This window comes from Acanthopagrus latus, chromosome 7 (assembly GCF_904848185.1).
Source record: "Acanthopagrus latus isolate v.2019 chromosome 7, fAcaLat1.1, whole genome shotgun sequence".
Lineage (NCBI taxonomy): Eukaryota > Metazoa > Chordata > Actinopteri > Spariformes > Sparidae > Acanthopagrus > Acanthopagrus latus.
This window is the reverse complement of record NC_051045.1, coordinates 27,323,559-27,341,879: the sequence shown is the minus strand read 5'-3', so window position 1 is coordinate 27,341,879 and position 18,321 is coordinate 27,323,559. Positions and strand designations below refer to the sequence as shown.

The 18,321-nt window shown below is 40.2% G+C and overlaps 1 protein-coding gene across 1 annotated transcript; it reads right to left on the bottom strand.

Annotated features, from left to right (window-relative positions):
- Nucleotides 1-9,078: 9,078 nt before the first annotated feature.
- Nucleotides 9,079-17,261, bottom strand: nppa (natriuretic peptide A). The gene is made up of 3 exons (XM_037105372.1): nt 17,105-17,261; nt 11,322-11,640; nt 9,079-9,355 (listed from the first exon to the last, which is right to left on the bottom strand). Exons 1-3 carry the CDS (start codon nt 17,213-17,215, stop codon nt 9,351-9,353), a joined length of 435 nt encoding a protein of 144 aa, XP_036961267.1. The 5' UTR covers nt 17,216-17,261; the 3' UTR covers nt 9,079-9,350.
- Between the last annotated feature and the right edge of the window lie 1,060 nt (nt 17,262-18,321).

Sequence of the window (18,321 nt, the reverse complement as noted above, 5' to 3'; positions counted from 1 at the left end):
CACCAACCAAATGATATCAAAGCCTACATAAAAATAGAAAGTCTGTTGGAGTGTTGATTGACGAAAGGAAGGTAGGCTATATATATATATATATATATATATATATATATATATATATATATATATATATATATATATATATATATATATATATCTTTATAATATAGTTTTATGTAAATATATAATATGAGTGTTATTATGTGGATGCGTGTAAAGCTCCACTAGAGGGCGCTCTGTGACAAAAAATTTTAAAAAACAATTTAAAAAAAGAACTGCGTCTCACTGTGTTACGGCCCTGCATAAAGCCTGAACTGGAGATATAGGTCAAACTGCAGTACAGCTTTGTTCAACAGAACTTAGTCACAGCACTGTTCTGAGTCATTCCGGGGAGACAGGTCTATGTAAGGGATAATGTATTACACCTAAATTTATTAGTTGTTCACAAATTAAATTTATGATTCGGTTGAAAACATACATTTTGATTTAATGTTAATACATTTTGTATTTTAAGACAAAGCAAAAAATTTGCTTTCATTCAAAGTAAAAACATTATTCATTAAAAAGACCATAAACTTTTTTTTTTTTTTTTTGCTTCTTTACAACTTATTTTTTTTTAATTTGGGAAAACCTAATATTTACTATTACATCCAATTATAAATTTTACTTTAGAATAAACTAATTGAATTGCTGTAATTATGTTACATGCATTTTTAAAACATTTTCTCAAGTTATATTTCTGATTCAGTACAAAGTATTTTTTTTAATTATACCATAATCAATACATTTTCTTTAGTCACAAGCCAAAGTATTACTTACTTACATATACAATGATATTCTTTACCTTTTTAAAAACTGATATATCACCATAAACAAAATTTCATTCCCTATAATATAGGACTATAATTCATTGACCTGATTCACTTAAGAGAGAACAGGAAAATTCTCTTCAAAAGACCATTTATTTTTGATGACTTTGAAATAGGCATCACCTCAAACTCACAATCAGCAGCCAGGAAAGTATGTGTTTTACACATAAAAAATAAAACTTGTGTGTAAAATAAAATAAAATGTGGTCTTTTCAACACGTTACTTTTTAAACCTTATGAATCACATCAATTTACATGCACATCTTAACATGTATAACTGGTTGTACTCTTCAAAGGTTGAGATGCAACGGAACAGCCATTAAGTAAAAACAGATTTTCTAACAGTCCATAAAATCTTTGCTATCCTTTGACAAAAAGGTATGAATATCATTATTTTGAACCATTATAAATGCAAGGAAGCCAAAAAAATAAATCAAGGATACACACCGTTGCTATGGATGCAATTATGAACAAAGGCAGTTAAAGAAAAAAAAGGAACCATTACTAGCGCTCTTGCTGATCATTCTGAATTTAGCATCATTCATATTTTCAATGTTAATATCAGCGCCACAACACAACACAAATAATTCTGTTAACAGAGAATATCAGGGGTCATTACAAATAAGAGAAAAAACAGCTTTGATTCAAAAGAGGCTTTCATTTCTAACATTATCCTGGGATGTATTTGAACACAAGCTCAAGATCAACATGCTGTATCCAAATGTCTTTCTTTGAGCAACTCCATATCTAGAGCTTGACACTCAGACTGCACACTCTGCGGATCCTCCTCCTCTCTGATGACAAACACTGCCATTGTGCACTGTTGAAGCTCTCTTTCAGAGTCATCCTTCTCACCAACCTGACAAAAGACAAGAAATGTATTGTATAAAAGGCTACTCTGTATGTAAACACACAACTCTGTCTCCCCTTTGTGTAGCAGGAAGTATTTAATCATACAGCAGAAGACCAAAAGACCTTTTCTCTCAGCTGTACTAAACTTGTAGCGGACAGTTACTCCTAGTTTCTGCCAATGATTTTAGATATTTTCCTTTGGAAGGATGCTCTTGTGACACTCTGAGTGTACGGTGAATAAAGAAAAGTAAGTACCATTTCTGTTGTACTTACATTGTGTATATTGTGTCACATCTCATTAAAATCCATACTTGTATTTCTTCAGTGATAAATAAACCTGTAGTAGTTGCTAATGTTTCCGCATCCGACCTGGTTTAGCTAGCATTTGCATAACACACAAAATTCAAAGCCAGTCTTTAAGATAATGTCAGTTGTTCACTCTGCCACTGACCATAAATGTACACAGAAGGCGCATGTTGCACTAAAACAGCACAATTTTGAATTCTCACCTTGTTTTAACGAGTTTCCAGACAGGACAGACAGTCCACTCAGGGTTCTCCCCAGAGGAGGGAAGCTCCTCATCGTCAGCGGGGTGGAGATCGCTCCTCATGGACTCCCGTAGTTCATAAAACGGCACTGTCTCATTAGTAGTGATGGGAACGGCAGCTTTTTTTTACTGAACTGAATCTCTAGAATCCGTTCAGTAAAATGATTCGTTCAAAGGATTCATTAACCGAATCGTTCAGTGCTCTCCAACTCCCGAACTGATAAGCAGCCAAACGATCTGTCATTCAGTTAATAATTCAGCCCTGAGGTTCACGTTCACTTACTGAGGGACAGTGCGCAATCATTCACGGGAGACGCAGTGCTGCTCTGAGTTGTATACATGCACTAAAATTATTACACGGTTAAAGTGTCCTCTGTGCACAGTAAAATCACTTAACATGATGCTACACGGATGTTAGCAACACAGCGCTAATTTTAGCAGTACGGTTACTGAATGTGTATCATCTCCTCTGCCCTGGCTGAGTGAGAGACAGAGCGCCACTTTCAGCACAGTGCGTGAATGAGAATCACGTCCTCAGTGACAGTTCTCTGCCTGCAGTAGGTTCACAAATCATGAATGAATCACAGCACGAATGTGATTCCTGTCCTGGCGTCCCTCGTTCGCAAACGACCTGCTGAGGACGTGAATCACGTTCACGCTGTCACTGAATCAGCGTGAACGTGAATCATGTTGGCAAACTTGAGTGATGGCAGCTGCTGAGAATCACGTTCGCAAACGTGAGTGACTTTTACTGTTAAGTAAAATCACTTAAGATGATGCTACATGGATGTTAGCAACACAGCGCTAATTTTAGCAGTACGGTTACTGAATGTGAATCATCTCCTCTGTCCTGGGTGATTGACACAGCGCCATTTTCAGCACAGTACCTGAACAAGAATCACGTCCTCAGCGTCAGTTCTCTGCCTGCAGTAGGTTCGTGAATCCTGAACGAATCACAGCGTAAACGAGAATCACATCCTGACAGTGAGTCGCAGCAGTTCCACTCATGGCCGGCATGATCGCGGCTGAGCTCAAATGAACCGAGAAAGGAACGAATCAGTCCATGAAGTGATCCCGTTCACTTATTTCACTGAAAAGATCCGTTCGTTCGAACGACACGTTCCTGACCAACACAACTACTCATTAGTAGCTTAGCTTTGTGGCGTCGGACCTCATCGGACACTTGTTGTACACTACGAGAAGACCGCGGCAGCCCACAAACATCTGCTATAAAACAGTTAACATCAAAAATGAGTATAGTGGCGCTGAGCTAGCAGTATAGAGGCACAGCGGTGTTGTTCCACCGTCTGGGAGAGTCCTGCCACTCTTGCGGTCCGCACTTGATGCGAGGAAACAACAATGGCGGACTTCAACGTCGAAAAGAGCGGTCTGACGTGACGTCACATGGTCACACGACAGGAAAGCGTTTGGTTTGAAGTGAAAATACCATTTGAGTAGAAGTGTTTCTTTTAAATTTATCCACAGGTAGTGAAATTTGCTTTGAAGCAAACTGAAAACATCAGGTTTCAAAATGAACCCATAATTTTTCATTAGACCAATTAAAAAATACATTTTAGAGGAATGACACAGTAGTTTCCTTTTTTTTAGAGTATAGTTTGCCAAACCTACACTGTTTCGCTTCTCCCTCTTCGCTGCTTTCCTCTCTTTGTCTTTTCTTGACTGGTGATGACAACTCAGCCTTTTGCCAAGACTCAAAATCGCTGTATTTTCCCAAAATATTAAAGTTAACGTGAAGCTCATCCATACTAGTGGCCTAGGAGTGCGTTTTTTCTGATATGTAGGCTACAGATCTGCTGACGTTGCTTAGCGACCAAAGACGCTGGGGTGAGAAGTGACCGGACCACTTGCAGAGCAAAGATTTTAGAGCGCGAAGTGATACGAAATATGTGAATCAGAGGCAAAAAGGCCACTTGACTTGTCCTTGACAACGCTCAAATATGCTTGTAATAGACAGTTATAATGTAAACTACACAAGTCCCTGCCGGGAAATCGCAAGAGTGGGCTGTGCGCTTTGCCCTGTGACGAAAAAACTATGGAAACTAAAGCAAAAGTTGAATCCCACGTTGATAATTTGGACTTGTATTTACATTTTTATTTACATAAAGTTTGAATGCTGTGACATCACGGAGACATCACTTTTTGAAATCTTTTTTTCCATCTTTTCAGCTGGTCTCATTCACTTTGTGTGTGTGTGTGCTTGTGCTTGTGAGTGTGTGTGTGTGTGTGTGTGTGTGTGCATGTGTGTTGAAAATCCTCTTCCCGAACTTACATTGGAGTGAATGGAGCAGTCGAGAGCTACTCTTGTCAGTTAGAGGCATATAATTCAAAATCCGTAAATCCTACCGATAAAGTAGACACATTGTGAAAAAGAAGACAAGTGTGGCTGCAACCTGAAAATATCACTGTTTTTGAGTGAAATTTGTGACTGGGAGCATCAGGTAAAGAGAACATTTCTGAGAGTTTTTTTTGAATGGTGTGTCTAGGTCAAAGTATGCCAGAGATGTCGATTTTTTAAATCTTTCCACCTGGTCTCATTCACTTTGTTGTGTGTTTGTGTGCATGTTTGTGTTTGTGTGAATGTGATTGTGTGTGTGTCTGTGTCTCTGTGTGTGTGGATGTGTGTGTGTGTCTGTCTGTCACTCTCTTTGTTGGCCCAGCTGATCTCGGATGCTAGGTGATGGTTGGCGAGGGCCCCTAGCAACGGACTGTGAGACAGCTGAATGGTTTGAGTGGTTTCAGCCTCACATCTAGGACATCAAACTAGTGCTATATATTCAAAATCATACATGATATAGGCAAAAAATTTTCACGATCAAACCAGAAAGGCCTTAAAGAACACACTAATCAAGGTTTGTGGTCCTCGTTTCAACTCTGGAAAAAATATTTGTTTTTGAGCATGATTTGTTGCTGGGATCATCATGGAAAGAGAAAATTTGAGAGATTTTTTGAGTCTCCGCCACTCAGTTGGCCCCAGCACCCTGCTGCACAAACATTCCGCCATACACAATCATTGAAAAGCCTGAATTTTTTTCTGAAATCACTCAAAATCTTTAAAGGGTCACTGTTCAAAAACTATACATTGTAGGAAAAAATGTATGCCAGAGCAGGAGATCTTTGAAAAACGTCACAGATTTGTGACTTTTTTCGACCTCGTCCCATTCATTCCTTATGGGAAATTTTTCACGTTTTTTCGTACTTATGTCGCGAAAAATTAATATTATGGAGAAAAAAATAATAGCATAGCGAGTGCGATCGAGCTGCATGTTTTGATATATTTTTCATTTGTATGCGCTTAATGGTATGGGATGAGTTAGGGACCGAAATTTGGCGGAGGGGGAATAATAAGAAGATGCGCAAGCAATAACAATAGTGGGCGAGCAAAGCCCACTAAATATCCAATAGTTGATAAATCTCTAAAGCCCAGTTCTAGGTTCTCCACATTAATCTGCCAGCAGAGGGTAGTTATCCTTTATGAGGTGCCCCGTTATCATTATGTCAGGTGAACTGCTTCTCTGGTGTATTCCTGGAGTTTAACTCATCTCCATAATGTAAATGGACAGAACAGTGTGACCATTCTTTTGTCAGAACCCACAGTGACGTCTCTTTCTTGCTGCCTGTCAAATGCATTTCCACAACAGTACTGGCTGAATCACTGCCATAACTCCTGCATGAATCACTTCCTGTCTCTCTACACCGTCAATTCATTTGATAGCTATTTGAAAGAGATAGATTAAATTAGTTTCCATTTATTACAGCCAGTTATCAGGGTCAGGGTTGGACACAGACTGGAGCCTATCCCAGCATGCTTTGGGTGAGAGATGGGGTTTGAAGGATGACGTTAGTTAATGGACGCAGTGTCATAATGTTTGGTTCAGACATTCATGCTAACACACTATACCAAGATGGTGAACATCTTCAACACTATACCTGCCAAACATCAGCATGTAAAGGTTGTCACTGCGACTAACCCAAAGCACCATGTGTCCAAGTACAGCCTCTTAGCTCCTGTCGTGACTTGTGTTGCTTTGGCTTTACTTTTTCTCTTGGGGATTTTATCTGCTAAAAAACAAGTACAGGACGTCAAATGTGGGGACATTCACACTCTCGTTATTCCAATCTTTACTGTTATTATTTCAATTTATACTTGTTTTAACTCCTGCATGCTTTCAGCTACAGAAACCATTCAAACATCAACATGTCAAACTCTTTTGGGAATGCTTGGTTTTTATTTTGCTTTGTTTTATACTTACTGACACTACTATACTTATACCTACTGTAATTTAAAAAAAATATTTCTTCAAAAAAATGTTGCCATAGAGTATGAATAGGAGGCATATGATCACAAATATGGTGGTTCCAACTGTGCATCCAACTGCTTCTACAACCTTTAGAATGACTGCTGCTACTACCACTATTACCATTACTACTACTGCTACTACTACTTCTACTACTACTTTGTTTTAAGTGTAACATATATATAACAATTATACAATATATACAACAGATACATAAGGGGGTTGGGTTGTGCATTTCACATAATGTGGGAAGAAACTGTATAGATCTATACCTGTTCTCCTCCCTGCCCTCTGGCAAGAGATAATGTCTGGGGTGAGTGGGGTCCTTGACAATACAGCTGGCCTTCTTTTGGAGTCGACCAGTGTAAATGTCTTTGAGAGGGGGTAGTGTTGTCCTGATGACATGCTCCGCTGCCCTCACCACCCTCTGCAGGTCCTTCCTGTCCTGTGTTGTGTAGCTGGAGAACCACACACCATACAGCAGTAGGTCAGGAGGCTTTCTATCACATTACATAACTTTTGGTAAGGTAATGGGATTTTAACTATTCCAGCAAAGGGTATTTTGACATGCACACTGCATTATGAGTAGGAAAATGCATTTTCTAGTTTTCTAGCTCAGGTCCTTTGGAGTGCAGGGGGCACTCCTGACAACTTTCTATAACTCTGTGTTGGCATCAGTCATTTTCTCTGAAGTAATCTGGTGGAATAGCAGCATCTCAGCAGCAGGTAGGAAGAGACTTGATGAACTTATCAAGAAAGCCACCTCTATCCTGGGATGCCTTCGTGACTCAGTGCAGGTGGTGGGAGAGAAAAGGATGATGGGCAAGCTGTCATCGCTGCTGGTGCAGGAGTCCCACCCCCTGCAGGACACTGTCACAGCACTGGGCAGCTCCTTCAGCGATAGACGGATACACCTCAAGTGTTTGAAGGAGAGGTTTTGCAGGTACTTCCTCCCTGCTGCAGTCAGACTGTACAACCAGCACTGTGCCCAATAGACCTCACATGTTCACTATGTCATAAAAGAACCCATTTCTCTGTTTTTTGCAGTGCATTTATTATTTATTCAACAACCCACTGCCAAACTGCTTACAATTATACTGTTATACTGTTCACAGTGTAAAATATTATGTATATACAGTGTATATGAGTCTATTTCTATTTCTTACTCTTTCATTATATTGTATATATTTTACTGTTCTTATCGTTTATTACAATATCACTGCTGGGATGAATAATATTCCCTGTTTGCGGGACAAAGAAAGTAAATTCTGATTCTGAGCTGAGTTAAAGATATTTTTCTTTCAATGGTTCTTTCAATGGACTTTACCTGACTCTAGGATCATTTAAGAATAAATGTACCCAAATAGTAAACTTAAGTCATCATCTCCACCCCCGATGCTGAAGGAAAGTCAGGTGAAGTTTTGTAGTCTGTCTAAACAACACGTTATTTACAACTTTTTTGAAGTCAAAATCTTCATTGTAGCTGCTAAGTTAAAAGTGTTAGGGCGCACCCTACCTGAGGTGGATGCATGAGCCTAAATAAAGCTGCTGATAATAAATAATAATAATAATTAATAATTCATTTTAAAAGTCATTTTGGGATCTCTGGGCTTCCATAGCCATCTGTAGCCAATTCATTACATTTTGAAACAAGCCCTTAATTAATTTAGTGAAGCTCCAGAATTGTTTTGTAGACTTCGTTATTTAACCTTTTGGGTGAACTGTTCGTTTAAATCAAAGTATGCTGCCATAGTACTAGTCATCCTAAAAACAAGAAAATCAAAAATGGTAGAGTCGCTTTGGGCTTTGGACTGCTCCTCAACTGATTATGTACAGACAATTCAACAGCAAGTGCTTTATGATGGTTTCCACTTGAATACTTAAGTCGATTTCAACATGCAGCTTTATCGCTCAAGCTACCCTTTACTTGCCAGTACCGAAGACGCAAACACTTTTGGTGCAATCGTTACAGGGCTCCTTGAACGGAGAGTTAGCATGGACAGCTAACAGCATGGGATCAGATATATACTGTGTTTTAAGCGTCTAAACATGCTCAAAATCTCACCCCAAAAGTTATGCAACATCAGCAGATCTTACAAAACAGCACTGTAGCGTGTATGACTCAAAATGAACGAAAAAGTGGTTAAAACAGTGTGTTTGTGCAAGCAGCTACATACCGGTTTGTTTACATCCCTGTCCTCCAGTAGTCCAAACTAGTCGATCCGTCAAACGTGCGCTTACTCCCTCACTGGTTGAGATGGAAATGTATTCCAGCATTTTTGTTTTTCTGTTCATAACATGCATGTCCATGTTACAGCCTGTCATTAGCCCTGAGACCTACAATAGCTTGTTATAAGTCTATTCGCTTTGCACTGAGTGCTAGCTTGTCTGCGCATGATCGAAGCAGAAAGGACTCCCCCTTAGACAACTGTGAATATCTACTGTACCTATTGTAGTGGTGTAGGTTTGAAGCAAACAAACAAACAAAAAAGACAGATCACATTAAAAAGAGAGTTTATTAATCTTTGTTAGCAACCCACATGCAGTTGTGTAGTGAACTCATGTCCTTTAGGATGGTAATGTTACTATTGCATTACATTACACTTCAAGTTACACTTCTGTCAAATAACCAATTTGTCACTTCAAACTGAAAAATACATATAAGAGATACACACAGTTGAACTGTCTCTAATGCAGAATCATACATGTCCTGTTTCTTTGGTTGGAAGTGATACTCTAATCCAACATGTGTCCCAGGAAACTGTCAGACTACCCTGATGGGGAAATGAAACAAACACAAAAAGAGAAAGGATTATATAGGTTATAAAGACCTGTTCATGTGCCAACACTGGATTGTATTGATATTTATTTAATGTTAGTAGAATCTACAGGCTGCAGTGTTAATTATATTCTGCAATATGAGACAGGACAGCATACTGATGATCTTGTCATTCAATAGTCGCTCCAACCTTAACTCACGTGAGGATTAGAAATTCCACATGTGAAAACCAAAACATGGCACACAAAATCAGATGAAATCTGATTAATTTCTGTACATTTTCACATATTATTGGCCATTTTTACATTTTGAAAATTTGACAATATTGAAAAAAGTAATTCTAGAATTCTAGAGAACTGGACATTTTAATAAGTAACTGACTTTTTCCACATATGAATGAACATTTCCACATGTCAAATCCACATTTTGAACAACATGAATTCATAGTAATTGATTTCATTTTGTTGGTCATTTTTGATATAGACATACACCTACTGTATATTTTCATGTTTTCACCTGCTTGTTTATTAAATGGTGATACATTTGTTGTTACCTGTCTTTGATAACTTTTGTTGTCACCTTGTCTTCCTTAGCTGTATGTCTATTTCTATCTTCGGGAAAATTGTGTGTGACACTGGTAGCAATATAAAGCAGGAATTAGATTCCTTCTATGTGTACACATAGTTCCCTAAGAAAACTTGTTTTGATGATAATTATGGAATACTTGTCAGCTGTTTGGTATTTAAATAGATAAACTCACAAAATGTTATTTCCCGAGTTAACAAAATAATTTTCTAAAGAACCCTAAAAGAATTCTAAAACCCTGGAACATGCAGTCTACATCCAACTGTCCTCCTATCTTTCAGATAATGATCTTGACCCTAATCGGTCAGGCTTCAGGACTGCTCACTCCATTGAGCAACCCTCCTCGTGGTGACTGAGTCGCTACCACTGTTATGCAGACGACACCCAACTGTTCCTCTCTTTCCCCATCCTCCTCCAACACCCACATTGCAACACGCATCTCGGAATGTCTGACAGACATCGCCACCTGGACAGCTGCGTATCAACCTGTCAGTCACTGCTGAGGATGTCACGGTGTCGCTTTCGTTGACAGCAAGGAACCTGGACGTAATCCTGTGCCCCCAACATCACTGCAGTGGCCCGATCCTGCAGATTTGCCCTCTACAACATCCGCAGGATCCAGTCTTTCTTCACAGAAGATGCAGTGCAACTCCTGCATGCCTCGTTTACAATCCACCCAAATTTTCCCATGTGACCCCCCTCCTCTGCGACCTCCACTAGATTCCTGTAGCGACACTCAACCGATTCAAGACGATGGTGCTGGCCTTTAAGGCCGTCAATGGAACTGCACCCGTCTACCTCCAAACACTGGTCAGACCACTTGGCCTAGTGAGAACACTTCGCTCTACTACATCAGCTGGCCGGCTGGTACCTCCATCACAGAGAGCAAACAAAGCCCACTTCTCTCTATTTTGGCACCTCAGTGGTGGAACAATCTCCCGACCAATGTCAGGACATCGAAATCACTCTCCATCTTCCTCAAAAGACTCAAGACTCAGTTGTTGAGACTTCACCCCGACCCTGCATAGCATGACCCCCCCCCCAAAAAAGTATCAAAGTATCTTTGACAGAGAACTGTTACGAACCTCAGATGTCAGCTTAACAATTGTTTCTATTTTTCTTTTTACTCTATCAACGGTGATAAGTTTTGGTTTCTCTCCTGCGACATATGTATTTGCTTTGCTAGTTGCTTTGGACAAAAGCGTCTGCTAAATACCCTAAATGTAAATGTCATGTTCTAGACAAGAGCACTGTGATTGCATTTTCAATCAGTACCTCCTATGAAAAATATTCCAGCTATTATTTCTGACCCTCATGTATGATTTTACTGAATCCCTTCTTCAATTTCATTCTGCCATCCTTAGTGACAGTCTTACCTCTTCCATTGTTGCATCCCAGACCACTGGCATTTCCTATTCGATCCATCCTGGCTCCAAAGCAGCTAGAGGCCCGTTTCCTGGTGGTCAAAAGCAGGTCCTGCAGGCGGCTCCTCTGACTTGCAGTCCTGCTGTGGCCCTCACTTGGTGATTGAGATCTTTCTGATATCAAAGGTTCTTGGTCCCCCTCCTGGTCCAGGCTCCACCCTGGGCTGGCCTGGCTGTGCTCAGGATCTTGGTTCATCCCTTCATAATCAGCTTCAGAGTCCTCCTCCTGGGCTGCTTCCATCAGAGTCTCCTCAATGCGCCCAAGTAAAGACTGGTGTGGAGATATGAAGATGGGTTACCTTAAAACTGAAATATTTGGGCTTGGGAAGTTTTAAAGGTCCCATATTATACGTTTTTGATCAATTTCACACAGCTGTCAGAGGTCCAATAGCTCTGTATTCGATATGCATTGCCCCCAAACCCATCTGTGCTCCTGGTTAGTGTGTCTGTATAATGTTAGTTTGTTGTATATGTTGTTACAGTTACCACCATGAGGCTAATGGCTAACAGCTAGCGAAAGCTGTGTTTGTCTCCAACACAGTCTCCAAACTCTTGGACACTGTTAGCATCGTCTCTGTCTCCAGTCTGCACATGTTTCCGGACTTTTTACTGTGACAACCAAGCTCCATCGTAATATTAACATTAAACTTGCATCAAACGCCATTGCATAGCGGACCGAAGTGGAGCTAACTAGTTAGCCGATTTCCAGCTGACTTCACCAGACTTGTAGGCAACTGTAAACACTTTTCGGTGGCTTGGGTGCAGTTGCTGGGTCCAGTATGGTTGGCACTGATCCTTTTACGAGGGTCAGTGTCGAGGCAAAGCCAGCTTTGTACTGACCCTCCATACTGAAGCAGTCCGATGTGAAGTGGTTTTTAACACACACATACAAGCAAACACAAACGCAGCCAGCACGTTGTCTTCAAATATGAAATGCAACCACTGTCTCTTCTGTTGTTCTATAGCTGGGTCAGAATATAGGCACTTATGTTGTTTTTATGTCCACATGGCATAATTTACAGAATGCGCACATATGTACCTAATATGGCAACTCATTACTACTTTATTTACTCCATACACAATGCACACATGGCTACTTAATATGGTAATTTATTCACGCGACTTTGGCTGTGATTGGGGTCCAGCGGTCACTTCAGAAACAATTTCGGGACATAAGTCTAACAACAGTGTCTGGGCGCTATATTTTTCCACCTGTCTTACAGGTTAGTACCGGGTAAACTGCCCATCATTGTTGTTTGTTTTCACCTCTGTGACGCCATTTCCATGTGAATTTAAATGTTACAACTTTACTTTTTATGTTTAATGTATGAGGCTGTTTGTTGTGGCTAGTTGTTTTTAGCATCACCAGCTGTTAGCCGCAGGTTTCGGCTCCAAGTGAACTTAAAACAGACCAGCGGCTCGTTGTTTACCGTGTCCGACCCCAAGGCTCTGGTTTCCGGGTTTCTGTTGAACTCTCCGGACGTTGGGTTTCAGATATCGACTGTCAGCTGAGCGGCCAAACACGGTAAACTCGCGAGCTGACGCTGTTTATCCGCAGATTTTGTCTCCAAGTTGAATAAAAACACAGTATGTCCAGAAGCTCCAGACAGTTGCGTTTGTTCATATAACACAAGGGGAGGTTAAACATGCAGTTTATATTTAGGGTAACGGAAGAGCTATTTAATGTTGTACAGTTCTTTTGTGGTCTTTTAATGCATTTTATTATTTGTTACCTCGGTCCCTGTGACAGGGACCTGTAACATAATGTATTATTTTGATTTCGAACCCAGAGATGCAGGAGTGCTTTATTTTTTGTTTTACTGCTGCAAATTTTCAATTTGAATGTGGTTGCTGAAATAAATATTTGTGCTTCCTTTTTTTCATGTAGGCCAAATGCATCAGTTCATTTCTGCTGGTTATTCAAAGATCCAGACAACATAATCTGATATGATTGTATAGTTTGAAGCACTATTTATGTTTTTTTTTAATGATAAACAAGTGCTAAAAAAAAAAAAAAAAATTAATTATCTGTGCCCCAGCACAGTAATTGGTCTAGTGACGCCCCTGTCTGGATACAATCAAATTGCTGCTTGGCTGCATGTTCTTAATGAAATGCTGATTTATGTTTGGAAACATGTCGCTGTGTTTGCTGACAGCACTCGCTGCCTGTTCACACCTTTTTTTTTCTTAACCCAGCACGTCTGGACAGAGCTGTTTGAGCCTGACCACTGAGAGCTCGGACTGACCCAAGGACAGAGATGGAGCCTGTATGGCTACAGTCTTTGGCTGGAGCAACACAACTTTTATAATGTGTGTGAATGTGTGTTCCAGATCCGGCTCTTTCTCTCTATAACTCTTTTAGACAGAAATAATGAGTTGGTTATATTTTTCCATCTTTGCTGAGCATAAGATTTGTCCAGAGTTAAATAAAAGCCTCTCCCATATAGAGAAATACCCTACTATATTGACACACATCTGCATCTGGACATAGGCCTATGCAGTTGCATCACTAGGAGTGCAAAATATCCAGGGCTTTAGCCCTGCAGACAGTGTTACCACAGTTACCTTGAAAAAGTAATCTGATTACTGATTACTCCTTTAAACTCATTTGAGGCTTGATAGTACTTTGTCGCCAGCACAGAGTGTACAACAACCTTAACATTCTCATCTTTAGCTGACAAACTCAAAATAATGTCTGTATTTCCAGCTAGAAAACATGCATCTCTCTCCTCCCTCCATTGTTATTTGTGTTTGTGTCGCTGCGTGGTGTTACACTTGAGTTGTCCTCGTGCTGAAAAAGTGACTTGTCGCAGACGTGACGTCACTCCCCGAGACGCCCCGAGATTTTTTTTTAATAAGGAGAATGACAAAAATAACAGTGACGCACAGTGACTTGAATAATATATCCACCGTAAACATTAGTGCATGCTACTGCTAACACAAGGAGCTTCCTCTTCCTGAGAGTGAGGTAGCAGGCAGGGCTCTCCAAGTGGACGTTGACAGACAGAGCTCATTAGCATTTAAAGGTGCAGGCACAGAAACAGACTGCTCTGAATAGAGCTCTGTAGAGCGACTTTTAGACAGCTGAAGTTCAGGACCACAGACGGGTTTTGGGCAATGCATATCGAATACAGAGCTGTTGGACCTCTGACAGCTGTGTGAAATTGATGAAAAACAGTATAATATGGGACCTTTAAGAACTCCTCCTCTCCGTCCTCTTTAAGACAGCAACATTTTCCTCCTTCTTTTCAGACATTCATGTTAAATGTGCAGTGTCTGTGCCCTCTGAGCCAGCTTTTACATTTCTTCTCCTGACTACAGACACCCTTAACAGCCATTAGTTCAATTATTTTTTTAATGCCATTATCTCGAAATCACCACTTCATTATTACATTATCTTGAGATAAAAATAATAACAGATTGATTCAGCTCGTTATCTTGAGAAAACAAGCTTCGTTATCCTGTGAGAAAAAGATAAGTTAACCAGTTATCACAAGAAGGCAAAAGGGCTTTCCCTCTTATTACTTAAAGCCTAATATTTATGAGATCAGCAGTGCTGTGTCAACATGCATACATGGCATAAAGTGTAGCAGCTGATTTAAAGTGAAAAGGTCAGATCAAGGAGTGCCCTTTATTAATCTATGCACCAGTCTGCACATTCATCTTAATTGTGCTTCATTAGGCATGCAATTGAGACAACCACCAGTGTGGGCGGTTTATTTTACCTCAGCCAATGGGAGGCTGTAAACCTACTACACATTAGATTTTGATTTGATCAATGTGTGGAGGACTATTTTTTCTTTCTGCCCTGATTACACAGAGTGGAACATCAGAGCATTTTATAGTTGCTTACACTGTTCTCAAATCTGTAGCAGACTCATACCATTGAGTGTCTCACTCTTAGAAGTAAGATCTTAAGCCCAAGCCCGAGTCCGAGCCCGACCCGACCCGAATTTTGGGCCGGGTCGGGCCTAAAATGTCAATCATTACGTTCGGGTCGGGTCAGGCCGGGCTTCTCTCTCGCTGACTTTTTTAAAAAAAATAAATATATGTTTATAAAAATGTATACTAAAACGATGTGTAACGCTAACATCACAGTGCGCTGAGGCGTTTCGAGGCCGTGAGTAGTTTTGGCCACGAGAGACCGTGGTCCGCAAAAAAACAGAAGTCGCCTCATCACAACACGTACTGTACTAAACTCTTGCAATGACAATTCAAAGAACTCTTTCCTGTCTCTGTCTATTATCCACCCGTCATTGTTCTTCTTTGTCTCTCTGCCTCTCTCTCTTAAAGTGCCGCGCTAGATTCTTAAGGACGTACTGCTGCTGTGGTTTATGGCCCAATTTTCAACCCGTCAAAATGACGGACGGCCTTAAATTTTTCCCGTCAACTCTTAAAAAAATCCGTCAATGATGGAAAATTGTCGGTTAATGTAACCTCTGCAGACACAGAAATATAAAAGACGTAAATGTTTATACAGTCTTGTTTAACTTAGATTTCGTTACAAAAGACAGGCTTTAATTTGTTATCATAAATCACCCCTCCTCCTCCCGAGTCCTCACAAATAAAATATGAAATTTCGGGTTTGCTTCGGGCTCGGGCCTGCAAATCAAGTTAATTGGTCGGGCTCGGGCTGGGTCGGGCTTTAATACCCGCGGGCCTGGGTCGGGTCGGGCTGGATTTTTTAGGCCCGATCTTACCTCTACTCACTCTTAAGCATCCATGTAGGACAAGCACTACATTACAGTACTATTGTTATGCCTATAACTTACAGTTGTCATAATGTAAATGCCCTCAATCAAATAAACAAGTAAAACATTTGAATGGCTAATGTTGATAAAATGTTTATATGATTTTCTTTGAAACTCTCAAACTAACCGCACAGTGTATGTATGTAGCGGTTGATTCTGAAAGTCATGAACTCATTATAAATGATCTCATTATCTCAAGGAATTAATATCTTGTGATTGTGACCAAAAAAAAAAAAAAAAAAAAACGTTTCTGTACCTGACAGTTACAATGTCTATTCACATTTTAAACAGGTTTTAGGTGAGTTTCCTTATCCGTGATCTCTGGGAAATATCAGCAAGATATCAAAGTGGAGATGATATGTTGTTGGTCAGCTATGACTCATGAAATCTCATCCCAACTGTTTTACTAAGGAAAATTTTTAAAGATAATGGGTAAGCGACAACTTTTACCAATTACATATTGTACTGTAGTTCCTTCCAAAAAGCTTAAACAGAAGAAAGAAAGAAAGAAAGAAAGAAAGAAAGAAAGAAAGAAAGAAAGAAAGAAAGGAGACAATTGCAAATAAAGAAAATCACAAATAATACTTCTTTACTTCCAGTGTTTCCATTGGATTTTACATAATTTAATTCGTAGTTTCTCCCAACACCCTCATCCTCATTCTGGGTGATATTACATTCTGGTGGAGACATACTAGAAATAATATTGGATAAATAAATACTGAAATGGGAACTTATTACTTATAAATTCTGCAAACAGCACATAGGACATGTCCTCAGTCCTATAGCCACAGCCACAGGGGAACTAAAGAGGTGAGAAAATGTGTGGTTTTTTAAAGAGGTAAAAGCTAGGACTTTCTCAGTGATGTAGAAAAACTTCTTAACGGCTCTGACACAGCTCACTCCCTGTATTTATGTACCTCACCTTCTACACTGTAATTGCTAGACAACAGGTCTGACATATACAGCAGTGATGTGGTTCCTTACCTTGAACTGAGCCAGGTCACTGGTCGATGAGGGCCTTCCCAGTACATGGCCGCTAACAAGCGTGTGCTGACACAGCAGGACCAGCAGGCCCCACAGGACCGCAGTCCTCATGTTATCCTTCTGCTGTTACTACGGCTACAGCCTGCAGTGTAAAGCTTTATATACATGCCATCACAGACACATGGACACGCACACACTCACTATGCCACAGACAGTCGGTGTCAGTGGCGCATCATTTTCTAGATTTCTTCAAGTGCATTCTGACACCTCTGCTTGATAAGGCAACTGGTCAGATGTCCCTTCAAGTGGTGCTTGGTGGTAGGTGATGTCTGTGTGTGTGTGTGTGTGTGTGTGTGTGTGCGTGTGTGTGTGCATGCGTGTTTGTGTGTGTGTGTGTGTGTGTGTGTGTGTGTGTGTGTGTGTACAGTAGCCTGTATGTGTCTGTGCATCATCAGGCTAAGCAGATAGCAGGGGCATATCCTGAGAAGCCATCTTGAGGCTGTGAGCTCAGATGTGGTGTGTAATGACAGGAATGCAGCATTCACTATGCAAAATATTTAACACTGTCTACACTCCTGAAAAATACCATAGTAGGTTAAAACTGCTGCACCTGGGATAGACAGAGGTTACAGGCCCACATGATAATAAAATGTGAGCTGGTCAGCCAAAGACATCACTAGAACTATAATAATATGCAAAAGGTCACTCTGAGAAACCTATGTTGTTGGGTAATTAATTGGCATGTTGAAGCCAGTAAGATATGCTGATAACTGGACACAGCATCAGAGGTGGAGCCCAATTCATTCCTGTGAAAGAAACATATTTTTGGGGCTTGTGCATCATGTGACATTATAATACATGCATGTATGTTGTATGCTATGTATGTCTATTTTCCTCAGTAGTATCATTCAGCTCACCAGCAACGTGAGATAGGCCACTAGATTTAGAATATACCAATGTGGTTCAATTGTGAACCAATTTACACTGAATCACGTCAAGTCTTCTGCCCAACTTTTATCACATGTTGTGGGCTGATTCAGAGAAAATAGATATGTAAATAGAGCTGAGTGATAATATTCTTGAAAATCAAGATTTCAAAAGAAAATCTATAGGTATAGAACTGGGAGATGATGGGGGTGCACACTAAAACCCTTGGCAAAGTTGTGCATCTGCAAATATCTGAAAAATGATTTTTTTCCGGAACCAAGAACTTTGTC